The sequence below is a fragment of the Camelus ferus genome, chromosome 16 (genome assembly GCF_009834535.1).
Source record: "Camelus ferus isolate YT-003-E chromosome 16, BCGSAC_Cfer_1.0, whole genome shotgun sequence".
Taxonomy (NCBI): domain Eukaryota; kingdom Metazoa; phylum Chordata; class Mammalia; order Artiodactyla; family Camelidae; genus Camelus; species Camelus ferus.
The window spans coordinates 20,162,459-20,181,803 of NC_045711.1; the positions used below are offsets into that span (position 1 = coordinate 20,162,459).

The 19,345-nt window shown below is 60.5% G+C and overlaps 1 protein-coding gene across 1 annotated transcript; it reads left to right on the forward strand.

The window, feature by feature from the left end:
• The first annotated feature begins 5 nt into the window (after positions 1 to 5).
• On the forward strand, positions 6 to 18,281 carry OGFOD3 (2-oxoglutarate and iron dependent oxygenase domain containing 3). The gene is made up of 9 exons (XM_032499096.1): positions 6 to 143; positions 1,994 to 2,211; positions 4,234 to 4,309; positions 5,222 to 5,264; positions 7,212 to 7,276; positions 7,813 to 7,869; positions 11,511 to 11,664; positions 14,757 to 14,880; positions 16,343 to 18,281. The coding sequence occupies exons 1-9, from the start codon at positions 70 to 72 to the stop codon at positions 16,477 to 16,479; spliced, it is 948 nt and encodes a 315-aa protein (XP_032354987.1). The 5' UTR covers positions 6 to 69; the 3' UTR covers positions 16,480 to 18,281.
• The last annotated feature ends 1,064 nt before the right edge of the window (positions 18,282 to 19,345 follow it).

Here is a 19,345-nt window from a genome sequence, read left to right on the forward strand (position 1 = left end):
CCTCTCGCGGCGCTCGTCCCAGCTCGCGGCGGCTCCCACGTTCGGCCCGGCTCCCCGGCGGCCTAGCCGATGGCACCTCAGCGGAGGGGCGCGCCCAAGGCGCCAGAGGGCAGCGGGGCGGCCGAGCGCCGGCGACCGAGCAGGTACTGGGCGGCGAGGGGAGCAGGCGGACGGGGTGGGTGGGGCCTGGCCGAGAGGGGCGGGGGCGGGGGCGGGGCCTCTTCTGGGGGCGGGGCTGTAGTGTGGGTGAGGCCCGATCGCGAGGGGCGTGGCATGTGCTGGGCGAACCGCACGCCTAGAGGGCGTGGTCTACCCGAAGGGCGTGGCCTGCAGAATCACGCCCGGGGCGCGCGATTGGAGGGGGAGGGCAGCGGGGTGGGAAACCTTCCCCGACGCCCCTCCCCCGTGGGTACCGAGGGCTCCGCGCCGGGCCTCCCGCACGGGGACGGGGCTCCGCGGCCCCGTCGTCTGGTCTCTGCGTGCTTTCCTTAGGGTGTGCACATGGGGGTTCCTCGTTGAGTGACCCAATGAATGAGTACGTGAGCTCACACGTAGCCTTCGAGGGGAGTCTGCCCGAAGCTTTCAGGCCAGAGTGTATTTTAATCACTCCGGGACGAATCACTGTGTCGTCGCGCTTGTCCCGTCCAAATCCTCTTCCGTTCTGGCAAGATTCTCGGGGTGCTGCTTGAGCCAGATTACCATGGACAGGGGTGCTTATTTTGAGGAGACCCCCGAGGGGAAGGGGCGTTCGAATATGGCCCAGGAGGCTGTTTTCCCCTCTCGTCTCTGCACCTCCCTTTCCATCCCTTTCTGTCCCAGCAGCCGGGGTGTCCCAGGAGAACGTGTCCCCCACGGCTTTGCCCCTGTAGTTTAGGGTTCCAGCCGCCTGTGGCTGAGAGGAGCTGGCAGTCTCCCTCTGTTAGGAATTCTTGGGGAAGAGAAATGATGGGCCCGCTGGAGTTAGGTGTCCACCCTGGTCTAATCAGAGGAGGCTAGGTGGGCTGGATGCTGGACAGCAGTTCTAGGGGTGGGGGTCTTTGTGAGCTGGGCATCTGTACTCCCTGTTTTAAATGATCGTGTGCGCACCCAGCATGGTCTGACTGAGCTGTGCCACCTTGGGACTTATTTAATCATAATCTGGGTGTTATTTATACAGCAATTCAAAGTGTGGCGGGACATACAAAAAAAAAAAAAGCAGCCTCCTGCTTTTTAGGAATTAATCATATACTTGAAGAAACAAGGTGCACCTCCATGGAAGGGTGACTGGATCTCTCTTCTCATTGCTCCCAGTCCTTCAAGCCCTGCATGATTTTCTTAGATAGCAGAGCACACGTGCACATACATAGACACACGTATGCATGCGTATACGTCACCCAAACACAGAGAGACGTGTATGCACAGGCACACGTGTGCACACACATACAGACATGCCTGCAACAGCTGCACAGGCAGTGTGAACCCCCCAGTTAGCCTGGCTGGCACAGAAAGTGTCTTACTTGCAAATCATTTGTTGGACTTGTATTTTCTTCCTGGCTGGCTGGTGGTTTTAGTAAAATGGGTTTGACTCACACTTAACTTAGTTCACATTGTATGTCTGTGTATGTGCGCATGTGCACCAGGGGCACATGTGTGGGGTTGTGGCAGTCATTTTCTAATGCAGGCAACATGATCAGTGCCACTCTGCCAGGAACCCCAACCCCCAGACAGGCTCATCTTGTTGCTCTGGGGGCACAGTGAGTCCTGCCCAGCCATGTGGGGTGGGGGGCACCTTCCCCACCAAATCCCCCCCACCTTCCCCTCCACTTCCATCCATCCTGGCGAGTGCCTCTGGCTTGGTTGAGAGCGGCTCTGACAAGGGTCTGTGTGGGAACAGTTTAAGGCCGAAACTAAGTGTGGGTGTGGTCTCTGGTCATAGTCATGGTCTCTGGTTGAGGTGGGCTGCCTTTTCAGCTCACGCAGGTGCATTTGGGTGACCACGGTTTTCTATTCTCAGCACCAAGAGTGTCCGGGGGCCCTGGGACATGCGAAGGAAGTGGCTGAGAGCTGCTGTCCTGGGAGCCTGCACCTCACTCGCTGCTCTCCTGCTCTGGGGCAGCCTAGGGGGCGAGGATGGCATCACTGAGGTCCTAGCTCTCCGAAGCGAGGTCCTGCCAGGCAGGTTCATCGAGGTGCCCTGCTCTGAGGACTATGACAGTCACCGAAGGTTTGAAGGTACGTGATGCCGAGGTGATCCAGGAAAAAGCAGCTTCTTGACAAGGAATTTGTTGAATTCAAAATGCATCTTTTTTTACTACAATGAATTGGTGGGAATCAGGTTGAAAGTAGTGGGAGTGGGTGGCGAGTGCCCTCCCTGGCCTCCAGGTTGGTTAGTTCACACCAGGTCCAGGAAGTGCAGGTGTTTCAGGCCCTGCTGGTGCAGGGGCAGGCCCACCGGTCACTGCCCAGGCCTCTCTGCCCAGGCTATGGCGTGTTTCACGGAGGTGCCCCACACAGGGGGCGCTATCTGATGGAGGAGATGGTTTGCCTGGAAGGATGTAACAGAATTGGAAAGGTAACAATGCTAAAGTTGAACCCAGAAAAGGCGTTTTCTGTGGAGTGTCTCAGAGTGTTGTCGCAGCAGAAAATGTTGCAACAGGGGACGTCAGTCCCAGAGGCCCTCCCCCCGTTGTGTGTCCCATCCTGGCGCCTGCCTGCTCTGAGGCGGGCAGCACTTTTGAAAACCTAGCCAGAGCAACGGGATTTTAAAGAATTCAGTGCAAGGCTTTGAACTTGAACCTTGAACCAAGAAAAGATTGCTGAGTCCCTCCACCAGGGGGTGCTGTTGTGACACGCAGAGTCGGGGTTTGGGTGACCGCAGGCCTGTGAGCCCCTTGGCAGGGACGCGGATGGAGGCCGCCTTTCCCCGCAGGGGCCAGGAAAGGAGCGGCTTCTGTCGTCGGGATTCTCTCTCTGTCTTAGTCAGCTTTTTCCCTCCGAAGTCCCAACTTTTGAGAAAGTACTTCTCAGTGGTTAGAGCTGAAGACAAGTTTTTCTTCCTACCCATTTAATAATTTATTAACATTAAAAACAGTTGGAAGGGGCGGGAGAGTTAGTGTAGATGGGGAGGGGGTTGCCGTTGGGAAGATGAGGAAGTTCTGGAGACGGTGGTGGTGGTGGCTACCCAACAGTGTGAATGTAGCTAATGCCCCTGAACTGTATGCTAAGGACAGTTTAAGAGGTAAACTTGGGGGTGTATGCTTTACCGAAAAAAACAGCTGGAGTGGACGTTAAAGCCTCTGGACTGCCCCCTCGGCTGACGGGGGCCTGTGTGCTGGGCGGCGTGTCTGCTGATTGGAGTCTGTGCACGCCTGTCTGCGCAGCAAGGCTGTCGCTGCGCACAACTCGCTGCCTCACCCAAATCGTGCTTTTGACACTCATTCTTGTGTCACTGCTGGACTTTACAGCTTCAAGAGGCAGGGGTTTTGCTCGTAGCTGGAGAAGGTAGCCTGCATGACACAGAGCCTGTGACGCTGGTTCGGACTTCCCTTTTGGGTTAACACGTTTTTGTTAGTGTTCCGTGTGTCCCTGGAAAAGTGTGGGTATCTGAACGGTTGCCGTGGAGTTCGGCGTGTCTCCTAGTCCACAGTGTGTGCGGTCTGTCCTCATGGACCCCTGCCTCCCCGTCCACAGTCACTGGGAGCCTTGAGGTCGGGTCTCCACTGCGACTCCACCCTGACCCTGGCCCCGTCCCCATCCGAGCCCCCATCCTCCTCCCTGCAGTCCTAGGTGCAGAGGCAGAGGGAGGCCGGGTAGGCTCCTTGGGGCAGCACTGCCGGGCCCCGTGGAAGGACAGTGACTAGAGTTACAGGCACAGCTTTGGTCATCCTGGAGGGACTTTCCGACGAGTCTGGCTCTGCAGTCAGTGATGGTTCTAGAATGTGGTAGATGTCATCTCTGGGCTGTCTTCCCAAGGGTGGGCGCAGCGCCTGGTGCTCCCGGAATGACCTGCCTGGCGTGGGGCCTCCAGAAACACGCAGGCCCAGTGGGATGGGGCGTGTGCTGCAGGGGGTGTGCCTATACTGAGCAGTCACCGCTGCAAATCCCATCCCTAATCTCGTGGAAGGCAAGGCCCCATCCCACAGAATTCCCTTGTCCCTGGGGGCAGAGGCCGCCTGCAGGTGAGTCCCTCACAAATGCAGCAGCTCCTTGTCGGGGTTCGGTGGGGCAGCGTCTCACCCTGGCTCGACCCTCCAGGCTGCTCCCCGAGGAAGTGTGGCCGGGGCATCTCCGATGCTGTCATCACCAGGGACGAAGCCCGGAGGATTCGCAGGTACACACATCTCAGTCCTGAAGGAGCAGGAGAGTGGGGCTGGGGGTGGGAAGCAGGGAATGACCACTGAAACGGGGGTGTAAATGTAAAGAAATTCATTTAGAATTCCCTAAGAATTCCCTTGTGCACTTTCAAGGCAGAGCTGGGCTTTTCTGGTTTCCAGGAGGAAAGGCTGTTGCCCTCCATGACGCAGCTGCTGACAGAACCTTCCGGAGCCTGGGCCCGCTCCAGGGGAAGCGGTTCTGGCCCGCTGGGTTTGGGGGGGCTATGTGCCCATCAGGCATGGGGGCCCCATCTTTCAAAGACGAGATCTCAGAGCTTTGGTTTTCCATCAAGGACTAAGACACAAGCAGGCGCCAGGTGGAGCGGCGTCTGGCCCACGTGCTGAGCTCGGGGTCCCAGAGGGCAGACACTCCTGTTTGCAGATGTCATTGCCGGGCTCGTTGGGTGGGGGTCCCTGGTGTGAGGGAGGGTCCATCCCCTGGCTCCCCGGGTGGCCATGAAGCCTCAGCCAAAGGCACTGGAAGCCCCGCATCTTCAGTGAGGCGCGTGGTCCTGTGAGGTCCCGCGTGGCCAGCACGGGGCCTGTGCCCCGCACCCCGCTGGCGATTAAAGGCTGCCCCCAGCCTGTGATGGCGGGAGAGGGACCCGCTGGGGCAGCTCAGCCGTTCGACTCAGCAGCAGGTCCCTGTGCTGAGGACGGAAGCTAAGCCTTCTCGTTCCCAGACCATGCCACGTGCTGGTAACGAGACGGTGACAAATGTTACCGCTTACTCACCTAGCCCGAGAGTCGGGTCCTTTGTCTAAGCGTGTGCTTTTGTTGTAAGCACGACATGGTCACCGTGCTGACTGACGTGTGCCGAGGTGCGCAGGCCTTCACTGAATCCTGACTCAAGCTTCTCCTCCCCACAGCGTAGCTGAGAAGGGGCTCTCCCTCGGAGGATCCGACGGAGGGGTGAGTCGTGTGCCGCTTGTCACCCCCTTGACTTTGCTCTCCCCCCATCCCGAGGGGCTTCGCAGGTCCCACTCCTGGTGGCAGAGTGCCCCTCCCTTCACGGTGTGTCACAGCCGGCCTGCCTCCAGTCACACCCACACGTCAGGCACCCCGGTCTGGGGCCAGCGGAGGTCACAGGCAGGGAGCAGACAGAGCAGGGGACCAGCAGAGCCAGTGAGGAGGGAAGCCCTGGGCAGGGACAGCCGGGGCGTGCTGAGGAGCTGCAGGGGAAACGGTGCGGAGGTGCCGGGTGGAGGAGGCCCCGCAGACGCTGCGTGGGGACTGTCGTCCACCGTGTGAGTCGGCGGGGGTCCAGCGGTGGTTCCTGAAAGGTGCGTCCACCCAGAACCTGTGAAGGGAGCTCACTGGGGAGAAGGGTCTTTGCTGCTGTCGTTCAGGTAGGGTCTCAAGACAGATCATCCTGGACTACGAGGTGGGCCCGCAGTCCAGTGACAAGAGTCCTTGTGAGAGGAAGGGAGGGGAGGAGTGGGATTGAAGAGGAGGCCGTAGGAAGACAGAGGCAGAGACGGAGTGATGGCACAAACCCGGGGACGCCTAGGACCACCAGGAGCCCAAAGACTCAAGGAGGATCCTTCCCTGACGCCCTCGGAAGGAGTGGGGCCCTGCTGACACCTCAATCCCACCCTTCCGGCCTCCAGCGCTAGAGGCGGGGTTGCTGCTGCTTTCAGGCCAGTGCACCTTCCACTGGGCTGAGTTCCCGTGTGGGGGTCCCCTCGCCCAGCATGTGGGGCTGGGGGAGCCCACCCTTTCCCCCGTGTAGCTTGGTGATGACCTCTGTGACTCTTCTGTTCTGCAAACGCTTTCCTCTCGAGTTCTGACCGTTCAGCTTCTGCTTTGGTTCGGTTCGGGGGGAGTATTTGTCAAAGACCTGTTTGTGCACGGACTCATCCTTTACTCTGCTCAGCATTCACTTGAGAAGTTGTCTTGTGATGAATCAGCCAAGTTTGATGCCTTTAAGTGCAGTTAACATTTTTTAAGCCCAAGTCATGTTCAAACCAAGCCCTGGGCTGGTCGCTGCCTCAGTGAGAAGAGACACTCAGCCAGGGTGGAGGTGGTCCGTGCTGGTGCCCACCTTGGCCGGGGTGCAGGGAAGGCCGCGCGGAGGCAGGGCGGGCAGGGGCGGGAGATGCCCTGGCGGTTCCTTTTAAGTTATGGGCCGGGTGCCTCCCCGGGAGACTAAGAGCCCCCCATGATGAAGCGTCCACCAGTGCCACAGCCACTTCGTGGGGAGCAGCCCTCAATGGGGAACGGGCCCCCAGGTGAGGCAGCCAGACACGGAGTGCTCCCCGAGGACAGAGTGGACGGCGGGTGCCAGCACCCATGTGAGCGGGCCGCAGGGTGGCGGCGCTGAGGGCAGGGGCCCCGGCTGAGAGCCAGTGCACCTGTGAGACTCCAGGGCACAAGCTCTAGAAACTGTCCAGTCTGCTGTGGCAGAAAGCATGTCAGTGGTTGCCTGGGGAGGGCCGGGGGTACAGAGGGTGCAAGTAAGTTTGGGGGGTGGTGTGTTTACTCTCCCGAGAGTGGGGTGGTTTTGAGGGTAAACGTCAACATCGAAACTTGTCAAATTGTACGTAAACAGGAGCCGATCGGGTGCTGGCTGTCCCTCAGCAGAGCAGGGGAGGGGCTTGTGATTCAGCCACAAGAGTCCTGGGATCTGTTTGGAGGAACTGCATCTGTGGGCTGTTCTCAGAACTTTCGAGTCTTCATTCTTAGGGCCGCAGAGAAAGATCCCCCTCACACGCCTCTGTCCAGGCGTCTCGAAACCCCGCCGGTGTGCGCCGTCTCCCTGACCTGGGTGTGCGAGGACGGGTCTCAGAAACCCGAGTTTAACGGTGGCCTTCAAAGCTCTGTCTTGGCCCTCACACCGCTTGCCAACGTCTTTTCCAGGCGTCCATCCTGGACCTGCACTCTGGGGCCCTGTCTGTCGGAAAGCACTTTGTGAACCTGTACAGGTAAGAACCTGGTGGGGGAGGTCTCTGCCCGTTTCTTAGCCGGCGACCCCCACGTGAGGCTTATGCATCTGGGATGGAGCGGCTCCAGTCTCGGGCAGACCGTGATGTTTGCCATCAAGCTGTGGCTGGGCGAGGACCAGGCTGTGCAGCCCTTCCGAGGGGCGGCATCCTTGCTTTCCATTCGTTAGGGAACAGTCTAGTGCATCAGCAGGGGCTTCTCAGGACGGGCCGAGGGGCTGGGTCAGAGAGAGAGGTGGGAGTGGTGACGGCTGGCCGGGCCCCTCAGAGCTGGGGCTCTGACCCTCCCCTAGGGCCAGGGGAAGCCAGAGACCCCTGGCCTTGATAAATCTTACCCCACCTGCCAGGTGCCGAGCGCCCCCTCCTGCTCCCGCAGGTATCATGGGAAGAGCGGCTCCAAGATGATGAGGACCAGCTGGGCTGTGGGACGCTGGTCAGCGGAGGAAGGACGTAAGGGAAATAAGGAAACATTAACAGAACGATTCATTTGTTAATGCTCCTTTTTTTTTTTCCCACAGGTATTTTGGGGATAAAATACAAACTGTCTTCTCAGAAGAGGACTTCCAGTTGTACCGGTGAGGAGGGGACGACCACCGGGTTCGGGTGGGGAAGGTGGCTGGCGGGGCTGGGAGTGGTGCGGGCGCAGGGCGGCCGGGTCCTGGCTCTCTCCTCAGGCCGGGCTGGGCCGACATCTGGCCGGAATTTCCTGGGAGGGCAGTGGATGTTAAGCTGAAGCGCTTCCCATCAGTCAGGAAGTGGTGCAGAGCCACAGCCCGCCCGGGTGGGCCCAGAGGCCTTGCGAGGGTGTCGTGAGCAGCCGTGGGCCCTGCCAGGGCCACGCCACGCACCCCCAGGGCCTCGTGTCACAGGCTCAGCCCTCCCGCCCAGGCAGCGGCCTCACAGACCTGGGCCGCTTGCTATCTTAACTCAGCTCCTCGTTCTGAGATCATCAAGGTCGCACACAGTTCTGAGAGGTGGCACAGGGGGGCCCCGAGGACCGTCGCCTAGCTCCCCTGACACCGAGCACCGGAGTGCAGGCCCCAGGAACCGACACCAGGCACCCACTGTCCTGCTCAGGCTTGCGTTTGGCCTCGCTCACCCAGGGGCGTGTCTGGTCCCGTGGAGTGACTCACCTGTGTCGGTCTGTAAGGCGCCGCGGAGCCCTGCTGCCCTTTTAGCGCCACGGCCCTGCCCCTCCGCCGCCAGCCACCAGGGCCCATGACCGGCTGGAGCCACGTTACCACAGAAGCAGCTGCAGCGTGAAGCCCAGGCTCCTGCTGTGGACAAGGTTCCACTCTTGACCGCGGGCGGGGTGAGCAGTAAGCAGTACCGTCAGCCAAGGCCAGGCTCCGGCGGGACTCGCCCTTCCAGCGGCTGGTCCTGCGCGCCGTGAGCAGAGGGTCCCGACACTGCCGTCGAGACCGCGGACGAGGCTGGTGTCGCCCCGGCTGGCCGCACACCTGGGGAAGCGCTGGGCCTGTCTGTGATGACCACCGTGACCCGCCGTGCTGCTGGGACCCATGGTTTGATGGGTTCACTCTTGTTTAGTAGAAAGTGTGCGGCAGCGTCTTGATATTTATAAATTCAAGACTCTGTGGAACAGAAGTGAACACCCAGAATGAAGGGAAAGCAGTGGCCCCGTGCCCCATCTGAGTCGCACAGTCGTGCACATCCGGGCCTGCAGAGAGGAGGGACGCCCATCCTAGCTGCAGTCCGACCGTCGCGAGGGCCCCGCGGCCCCGGGCATCTGCAACATGGGAGTCGGGGCAGACGGAACAGCTGGTGTTCCTGGGGTGGAAACCAAGTCGACCATGTGACCAGAGGCTGGAACGCTGGGCGCAGCCAGTGCTCGTGGGAGAAGGAGGTGGGTGGGCCAGCACAACTTCACCGGGATGTCCGTCTTGTCCACAGAAGCCCAGAACTGTTTGTCATCATCAAAGAGGAAACAGGAGGAACCTCACCAATCAGTTCCAACAAGAAAACACAATTATTAAAATAACTGGATAGTTAGTAGCTAATAATTAACTAATTAAAACAATTACAGTGAAATAATTAAATAAAATGATTCAAACTTCCAAAAACGTACCATCAAAGCATCTATAACATAAATGGCGGTGTTCAGAGGGACCACCAGAATCTTTTTTAATGCCCTATGTTCTGTTCTTAAAAATGGTTGAGCATTTGAGACACGACAGGAATATTACCAACACAGGACATCCGTGTGATCACACGTATGGTCTAGATTGTCAGAAAAAGAGAGCAGAGTTTGGGGGAGCTCTGACAGCAGTGACATCTCAGAGGAGCTGCCCATCTCCCACGAAGGGCTCTGATAAACCACACAGAGTGCAAACGGCACCCGTTGGTTGATCTCGTGCAGCTGGAAGGAACTGGTCTGAGGTCTAGCTTCGTGGTGAGCGTTTAGGGCAAACATCCTGGAAGCCCCTTGGGTTGTTGTGGAGACAGTGCGGCCTCGGGAGCAGAGTTCTTGCCACCACGGCAGGACAGCGTCATTTGACTCTCAGCCACTGTTTCCGACTTCTTCTGGATGGTGCAGAAAGTAAAACCACACATCGTGGCCAGGCTTTCTCCACTACCATCTGTCACCTGAACATTGGGGACACTGTACCCTGTGACAAAGGAAGCCGGAGTCTGAAAACTAGAGGACAGTCCTCGGTGGGCAGCTGAGGTCACAGGGACCGGGGGACGGGCCCTCCCTGTGACTTCCCACAGAAACAGTAAGTTGGGGTCAACGTGACCAGTGGTGAGCATGAGGGGCCTGGAGGAAGAAAGGGAGGAAACCAGGAAAGAAAAGCAGAAAACAACAGAGAAACCGGGAAAGATGGCCTCTGCTCGGAGCAAAACAAGGGGTCAGCTCTGAGAGGAGACCTGTTCGGTTGTCCGGGCGCCACCCTAGAAGGCGTTCGTTGTTTGAGGAAAGCGGGACGGTGTCACGAATGTTAAGTTCTTCCAGTTTGCTGAACTCAGATGTGGATAATGCAGCCTGCATAGCGTCAAGGCTCGAAGATAAATGAAGCAGGGGAAATAGCTGACATTCGGAGAGTAATTCTACTGACTTAGTTGATGAGAGACGTTGCGTTCACACGTCTCGCTCCCTCCTGAAGGGCAGGAACACTAGAATGTCGCTGTTGGTTCAGCGGAGTTTCCGCGAACGCCATTGTTGACACAGATAAACGTTCTGCTCACCGAGATGAGTCTGCGGGGTCAATGGAAGAGGCCAGTCACCAGGGTTGGCGCCCTGGCCTGGGTGGGACCCCTACCTAGTGCCGTGCGTGCGGAAGACCAGCTGGTGGTGTGGAAGCACGGGGAGGGTTTGTGGGCTGTTGTGCTCAGGCCCTGTCACTTGGCACACGGGCGGAGGACCGAGTTTATTACGTCCGTGTGCACGGGGTAGGTGTACTTGCAGGTGTGCTGTGAGCGCACGCATCTGCGCACGAGTGGGTGGCAGCGCGGCACCGTCGTGCAGGTGTGCGCGCGCAGGCAGGCACGTGTCATGCACGTGTGTGGATGTATGTGGGTTTGCACAGTGCGTGCAGGGAGGTTTGTGTGCATGTGTGTCCAGTGTGTCCGTGTGTAGGGAGGTGTGTAGGTGGACCTGAGAGACCCAGCTACCCTTTCCAGCACTGCTCCCTGTGTCCGGCCTCCCGGGCAGTCAGCTCCCTGCAGCTCCCAGGAGCCTGGTCCCGGGGGTCGGCTGCAGTCCAGGGAGGGGTGGATGCTGATGCGGTAATCTGTGCCCACAGTTGGGCTGGGAGCCCAGGCTCCGGACAGGCCAGGGAGGGGCCAGGTCTCCATGGGCCAGCACCCCTCTGCTGGGTCAGGCTGCTGCCCCAGCCCTGACCATGCACTGTGCAGTCCTCTGCCCAGGGCCGGGCCGCCCAGGCCTCAACACTGCTTGGAAGTGGATGGGCCGTGTGCAGAGGGCCACCCCCCCCCCACCCCCTGATGCTCCTGCTGTCCCCACAGCCACTGCCCAGCTGGCCTGGTACTGGGGTCATTCTAAAGAGAACTGGCCCTGGGTTCCTGGGCGTGCACATGAGACGCCGGCATACACGTGCGGGACCCGTGTGTGCATCTGTTCACCTTTCCAGCTTCTCCAGCCTGGGTCTCGTTGTGGCGTAGCACAGACTGAGTCCCGTAGAGGATTCTCTCCTCTGCGGCCACGCAGCTCTGGGTGACGGGTGTTTCCTCTCGGCAGGGACGTGCGGCAGAAGGTCCAGCTGGCGATCGCCCAGGCGTTTGGCATCAGCGCGTCCTCGCTGTACCTGACAAAGCCCACCTTCTTCTCCCGCATCAACAGCACGGCGGCCCGGACGGCCCATGACGAGTACTGGCACGCGCATGTGGACAAGGTGAGGCCCCGCATGGCCGGGTGCGCCTGCCGCCCCAGCCCAGCACCCTCCGGGTTTCCAGGCGTCTTCCGCGGTGTTTGCGCCATCAGGGCTCTGGTTGTGATGCAGTCGAGGAAGCAGCATTCGTTTCCCTCGTGATGGAGGTCGGAGAAGGCAGGGGAGCAACATTAGCAACAGCCGGGCCTGGGGCCGCCCTCTACTGCTGGTTCCCAGACAGAGCCGCCGGCCCTGCCCCGGCCCCAAGCCTGAGCTGCTCCTGGCGTCACCAGGACCGGCCTTTCTGTCGGGTGGTCTCTCCTCCGGTCTGCATCCCCCAGGAGGCCCCCACCCCACTTCTCACCTTTTTTGGGTGTCAATTTCTCAATTGCTCAGGATTCTGCAGATTCCCCTTCCCCGTCTCCCACTGTTCTCTGGACACAGTGAGCCCTAATCCGCTGCCCCTGACCAGCAGGGCTGAAGCCCAGCTCTGCTCCGCCCAGAGAGAGCTGCCTGCCGGGAAAGGCGGAGGGCTATTGGCGGTCACCCCAGCAGGCGACCCAGACAGTCCCCGTGTCTCTTGAGGCTGGAACAAAGGAAGCGAAGTGAAAAATAACCAGGAGAGTTTGGGCAGAAGCTGGCAGACTGGGCTTCTGCCTGAGATTCGTCAGATGCTCATGTGTTTATTTCATCTCGATGTCTGAGTGCGCTGGAGGAGGGGAGCACTCGCACGCGGTCATGAGGCTGAGGAAGCCGGTGTTTGCAGGAAGTTAACTTCAACTGAGGCAGCCGCCTGGGGCTTGACGAGGCTCAGGCTGGATGTGTGGGCATCACCCCGGGGCCTCCTGTGTCTGCTCGTCCCCCCGCTGTGGGCTTAAGGTCAATCGGGGGTTCAGGCTGATCCACTGCTCACAACCCAGCCTTGCGGTTGCTCTCCCCACACAGCTCCAGTTCCATCGACAACCGTTGCCCAGATGCACTGTTTCATTAGGAGACCAGGGTTGAGAACTTCAGTGGGTGTAAGGTCATGTGGACATTGCAGAGGGAAAACCGAGGTTTTATGGGGTCGGGGGCAGAGACGATGTGTGTGGAGGAAAGGTGGGTATGCACAGCAGACAGGGAGGGAGCCCCCGGCAGAGGAAGGGCAGCCCTGCACGTACCAGGAAGAGACGGCACTGGACGGAGCCTGGTTCGGTGGCCAAGCCTCAAAGATAAGGAAGAAAGTCTTCGGGCAGAGAGAATGAGTCAACAGTGACTCGTGGGGCGGCTGCGGGACAGGGTCCGCGGGCCAGGGCAGCTGTCAAAGCCGAGGGCCGCTCTTGCATGGACACAGCAAGAAGACGGCCCCGCACGAGGGGCTCCCGGAAGGGGCATCTGCCCCTTGCCCGCGATTTCTCCGGCCTCTGGCTCAGGACAGCCACATGGTAGAGCCCCGCCGGCCTCTGCCTTCCCCGCCCCCCCTCAGTGCTCGTCAACCCGCCACCTGCCTAGTCACTGTGTTTGCGTGGGGGGTGGGGGGCTCCTTTGCCGTATCTGAGCTGAGTGGGTGGGAGAGGGTCAGGTTCCTGGACACCCCCCGGTCTCCCCTGTTTTCTGCAGCTCATGGACATGGGTTCACCACTGCAGCGATGCAGAAGCACTCCCTTGGGCCCTTCTCAGGTTTATGTCCCTTAGGTATTTGGGGCCGGATAAGGGGCCCCGAGATGGGGTCTTGGTGGGAGCACGGAGGGAGCCAAGGCTGCGTAGGGTCCAGCACCATGGGCGGTGGTGCTGAGTTCATGTGAGGGTGCGGGGGGGCCTTGGACCTGTGGCGGCTTGCTGCCCCTCCCTCTGGTCAGCCCACCCCCCAGGGGACGTCTGTTGTCATGGTGATGGGGGTCTAGCTGGGTGCAGGAGGAGAAGGGGTTTTGGATTTTGTGAGCCTTGATCAAACATGCTGCAGAGATTGGCCTCGGGCCGCTGTGTCCAGTTCCCAAGGTGCCTCCAGGTGTCAATAAAATTGCTGAAGGCTCTATATTTCTAGACCCGACAGCTTAGGTGAGGGAGGCAGGCTGTGCAGAGGTGCGGTGGGAAGGCACTCAGGGCTGCACCCTGGACTTTGTCTCTTGCCCCAGACCTGCTCACTGAACGATTCATCAGGCTGGGAAACGTCCTTACGTGACTGAAACTCCTTGCGGTGCACGCCATTGTCTTCACGTGAAGAAGAGAGCCCATCTCCTGGGCGCCCTTCGTTAGCGAGGAGCCGACTTGTGCGAGTTCTCGCACGACGCCCTTGGAAGCAACACCTGCCTTGCACGTTGTGGACAGCTAACCCTGCCTCAGAGATCTAAATCAGCATTTAGACAAACTGTAACTCCTCCCGTTGAGAACAGCTTCCTCATAGGACATCCCTTACCCACAAAAAGTCCTGAGCCGCAGACACCTGCCTGCGGCTGCCTTCCCACTCGACTTCCAGGGCTTCTTAGGGAACAAACGGGGGCTCCCCCTGCTTACGTTACACTCAGGCGCAGAGGGCCCAGCTCAGACGAGCCCGAAACACAGGTTTCATCCCCCGGGCCCCCTGTGCACTGCCCCGCCGTCTTCCAGGAGGACGTCCCGGCAGAGGACAGACAGTGTCGGGCTCCCCGAAGCAGGGTCTCCGGAGGGTCCCGTTCACGGGGTCGGACAGGAGGAGGGTGGGCACTAGGGGTGAGGAGCCAGTGTCTCACGGGACAGGGTCTCAGCCTGGGGGACGAAGAGCTGCTGTGACGGCTCGCGGGGCTGGCAGCACAAGTGTGAACACGCTTCCTGTCCCTGAGCTGTGCGCTCGGCGGTGGGTAGAGGGGTGCACTGCACGGCTGGCGCATTCCCACAATTTACAAGAGGGCTTGGGGCCCACGTCTGGAGGAAGGGCTCCCTGTGCCGACGCGGGAGGGGCCTGTTGGTTGGTGGTGGCATGGCCTCCTGGAGTCACCGCCTGTGGGCTGTGCGGGGAGCGGACAGGACCGCGTGGCCGGGGCTCCGCAGAGGGCTTCCTGCCGTCAGGAGGGCAGCGCGTGGCCTGGCCCTGGCTGTTCCTGAGGCACGGACGCTCTTGTGAGCAGAGACGGTGACGCGCCCTCGCGCTTTGCCCGCAGGTGACCTATGGGTCCTTTGACTACACCTCACTGCTGTACCTCTCCGACTACCTGGACGACTTTGGCGGCGGGCGGTTCGTGTTCATGGACGAGGGGGCCAACAGGACGGTGGAGCCGAGAGCAGGTGACACGTGGGCAGGACCTTTCCCCGGTGCTGCGTTACAGGGTGTCCACCGAGCCTGCTCCTCACAGGAGGCGGCGGGTGTGGCCACGGTCACTGTTGTCACCACAGAGCAAGTTCCCAGAGCTGGCCTCCCCTCCATCCCCTGCAGCGACTTGCAGCTTAAGTCCGGGCAGTGATTCTGACCTAATAATGTTGGAACAGCCCAGGGACTGGCCTCCCTGACCTGGTGGTCCCAGAGCCCCAACTGCCCCCGTCCCAGCGTGGACACTCAGTGCTGCCCAGCGAGCATGTGTGGAACAATAAATGTCCCCTCTCCTCCCCGGGTCCTGGGGTGGGGAGTGTGGAGGGGGGACTCTTGGGGGCTTCCTGACGGGCCGCCCAGGCCCCAGCCCATCCCCAGCTGAGACTCGCAGAGCCCTGCCCCTTGGCTTTGGCCTGGGCGCCTCGAATGAGCCGACGCCATTCACCTGCTGCCGCAGCTCACCCATCCCCACGGTGTCACCTCCCTGGCTCCTTGGGTGCGTTGCTGTGTCCCCTCCCACCTGGCGGCAGACAGCTCACACCAGCAAGGCCATCCACTCATGCTGGTTCAGAGCGTTGCCGTCGGCCAAGGGCCAGTCCTGCAGACCAGTGGGCAGTCCTTGCAGTAGCCCTGGATCCCCACAGAAGGTGGCTTGGGCATCAGAAGGCGTAGAAAGGGAATGAAACAGCTCAGGTTTGGCTCTCCTCCCTTGGGGGTGAGCTCCGGAAGTGGGGCCAACCCGGGGCCAGGTCAGTGGGCAGGGGACTCAGGACGGCCTGCAGCTCCAAGGATTGAATGGACCAAGAGCCAGAGAAGCTGCTGGTGGGAAGCCTGGGTGTCACACGCCACGTGCTTCGGGGAGGCATCCAAGGATGCTTGTTGCCAAAGAGGAAAAGGACACGTGGGTTCCAAACCCGAGGTTACTTTGCATTTCTGGTTACTAAGTGGCCGAGCTAAATCCTGCTTTAAAGAAGCGGGTGATAATCTAATTGTTTACTGAAGGGGAAAAGCCAGAAAGCACCCTTTCTGAGCCTGGAAGTTTCACCTTTCTGGAGCTAGGTGGGCCGTCCCCTGTGTGAATGTCACGAGTCTGTCTTTGCTCCCGCCGTGTGGGCAGAGTTACTGTTGAAGCGTCATCACCCTTCCAGGTTCGGTTTTGCTTCACGTGTGATTAGTGTGATTAGAAATAAGACCCTGAGGTGGGCCCTGAAAGGCCGTGAGCAGAGGGCGTACCCCCGCGTCCTGGCCGCCCCGCAGAGAGCTCCGCAGGCTGGACTGGGCGCTGCGCCCCTTGTCCTGCACGAGAGTTGGCCTGCTGGTTCGTCTCCGACCCCCTCCTTCCCGCCAGGTTTGTTCTGTCGGCTCCTTAGGACTGCTGCGTCCTCGGAGGGCCCGGGCCGCCGCGGCCTGACGGTCCCGCCTCTGCTCTCCTCTCCCCAGGTCGGGTGTCCTTCTTCACCTCGGGGTCCGAGAACCTGCACCGGGTGGAGAAGGTCTGCTGGGGCACGCGCTATGCCATCACCATCGCCTTCACCTGCAACCCCGACCACAGCATCGCAGACCCCGCGCTCACGTAGCCGGGCCTGTCCACGCCGCCCTGCCAGGAAGCAGCTCCTGTGGACACGCCCCGATCCCGCCCACTCAGCCCGTTCCCGCTGAACAAGGTGCCTTACGAATCACCCCAAGTTTTGATTTGCTAACATTCGGTCATTTTTCATCCGAGAGTAAATAGAGGGGAGTAGATTATCCTCCCAAGGTCAGGGTTGCCTGCTGTGCCGAACTCGGGGCTGGGAGCCAGCAGCCGCCACGCCCTCCGTCCTCAGGAAGAGCCCCTGTGCCCCGTGGGTATTCCCTGCCCGTCAGCAGATGAAGGGTCATCCTGGCCACTGAGGACCAACCTAAGTGTGGACAGAGCCAGGTAGGGCCAGCAGCCTCCGCTCACAAAGCAGAATCAGCAACCCTGACACCCTGGGGAAGGTTCTGGGTCAGGCGGCTCTCAGAGCAGCAGCGGGAGGGCTGGGAGAGCTGGTGCTGCTGGGTTCCCAGCAGAGGGGACGTCTGGGCACATCCCCCAGTGCTGCCAGCCCCCGAGAGCCGCCTGGCACCGTATTTCTGCCAGCCTGGCTCTGCCGCATCACCGGCCGGGGTCTGAATTTGTTCCCAGCGCGACCATCCGCCCACTGCCCAGTTGAGGGTCTGTCTGCTCAGGTTCAGATCTTGGCACTCTCTTCTCGTCCCAGTGCCATCCCCACCTTTCACATAAAAGTGATGGTCAGGGGAGCCAGGAATAGTAAATAGACCAGCCTGGGGGAGGCCTGGACAGCAAGGCCCAGGGAGAGGGGCACATCCATCAGTCAGCTCCTGCCACGGCCGGGCCAGTCCCAGGGCAGCCCCACAAAGCAACTGGTCTGGAGTTTGGGCACCTCCTGGGAGAAGGGCTGATCACCCCTCACCCACCGTGCATGCAAACAGAGCTCCAGGCGTGGCTGTGGGTGCAGGGCCCTTTGGGCCCCCCTGACCCAGCATGGACGTGTGGACGTGTGGACATGTGCCCCCAGTGCTGGAGGAGGCTGCAGCCCCGGCCACCACACTCTGCAGCCACAGAGATGCTTGGGGCTTGTGAAGAGAGGGGCGGTGGTCGCGGGTCCTGGGATGAGCTGTCCTGAGGCCCCTGAGGCTGCACGAGGGTCTGGAAGCCGGGGCCCCCAGCTCTGTACTGCGGTTTGCTCAGGGTCCCTCCTGCACCCTGGGCGACGATGTGCGGACCTCAGGGCTGTGAAGGCAGGCGGTGGTGTGGGATGGGCTCCACCCAGGTGACGGCAGCAGGTTCCAGGAAGGCGGGTCACCCCTCGCCGTGGGAGCCTGCGTCCTGGTTCCCGTTTTTAAAGGACGTGGGTCCATCTGGGGAGGATGAAGGCCGGGCTCCGGTAGCCGGCAGGGCTGACCTTTGAGGTCGGCGATGCCTCAGAGACACTGTCTCTAGGTTGGAGTGGCTTCTCCGTCTTGTGCAGGAAAAGCTGCCCCACCCCCTGGTTGTCCTCTGGCTTCTCCTGTCTGGACTTCTCAGAGGTCTGTGGCTCTGGCCGAGGGTTGGGACGCTTCGAATTCTGACAGAGGAAAGCCCCGGGAAGCCTCCCCTTGCTCCATAACCTTCGAGTTACTTGAATGACGCCCTCCCCTGGTCTGAGGGCCTGAGGACAGGCAGGCGGCCTCGGGTGCTCCCCGTCTAAGGAGGGGGGTCTGATGATCGGGTGGTGGGTGACATGCTTTCGAAGTAAGTAAGGTGTTGGTTTTAATTGACATTCTTTGCTACTTACCCTGTTCACAATAATCACAGAGGTACTTGGACAAAGAAATAAAGATATTCGGGCAAAAGCAAGAATGCCTTTCTTTTAAAGTGGAAAGCAGCATGCTGCCCAGGAGGCGCCTGTGCACATGACCGGCGGCCCCCCGGAGCGCGCACCCGTGGCCACGTGGGCTCCTGGTCCTGCCAGCAGGTCCCCACCGGGGCGGACACGGTCTGCTCCCGGGAGAAGTAGGCGTCTTGGGATGTCCTCTGTTGAGGACTTAATTCCTAGAGAAAGTGTTTAGTCTGAATCAAAGAGCCTGAGCCTTGGTCTCTGCTGGAAGGAGGGTTCCCACTCTGGCCCCCCCGGCGGGCCAGCAGCACCCCAAGTCCCGCCCTCTTAATTGCAGGCCCGCTTCACCCTGTGCTTCCCCCTCCAGCAGGCTCTTCACACCGGGAGCGGCGACCGAGCCGCCGGCCCCCACCCGCCCTCACGCCCCACCAGCAGCACTGACTCCTGAGAGCATCTTGTGGGCTTGCACGTTTTCCTCACGTGATCTCAGGAGGCGGTCCTGGCCCCCAGCCCCCAAGTGGCGGTGTCTGCTCGGGCGCCCCCGCCAGGGTACCGGCTCATTTCCCCTCTGGAGTCACAGTGTCCCAGCGCCTCCCACGCCTCCTAGCGGTCTCACAGGGACGAGGAAGCTGGGGACACATCTGCTCGTCCCGGACACTGGAGGCCGAGGACCCAACCGCCCAGCAATGTGAGTCCTGCGTGCACGTGACGCAGCTCTTCCTGGTCCCACTTTAACATTCCTTCCATCTCAGCACCTTTGGGGCCAAGCAGATCCCAACAGAATTGGGGGTGCAGGTGATCCCCCATTCCCGAGAAGGCCAGTGCAGGCTCTGGGAGGGCAGGGCACCTCTCCCACACTGCAGCGTGGGGGTTATGGCTACCAGCCCTCATCCCAGTGGACACACAGATGGGGCTCGGATCCTTGCTGCAGTCACACACCTGGCCAGGTGCTCCAACTTGAGCCCCGCCCCTGCCAGCCAGCCCTGGGTTGCTGGTGCTTGCAGTCATTCACCTGTTTCCTCCCATGCCCCTCAGTAAAGAACAGACGGCTGGGGAGGGCCTCAGAAAGGAGCCCATTCCTGGA

What these genes read in the sequence shown, in the direction of transcription:
- OGFOD3 (XM_032499096.1), top strand. Translation starts at nt 70, where the DNA reads ATGGCACCTCAGCGGAGGGGCGCGCCCAAGGCGCCAGAGGGCAGCGGG. An exon ending in CAGTCACCGAAGGTTTGAAG is followed by an intron (nt 2,212 to 4,233) that starts GTACGTGATGCC and finishes TCGACCCTCCAG; the next exon opens with GCTGCTCCCCGAGGAAGTGT. An exon ending in TCGGAGGATCCGACGGAGGG is followed by an intron (nt 5,265 to 7,211) that starts GTGAGTCGTGTG and finishes CGTCTTTTCCAG; the next exon opens with GCGTCCATCCTGGACCTGCA.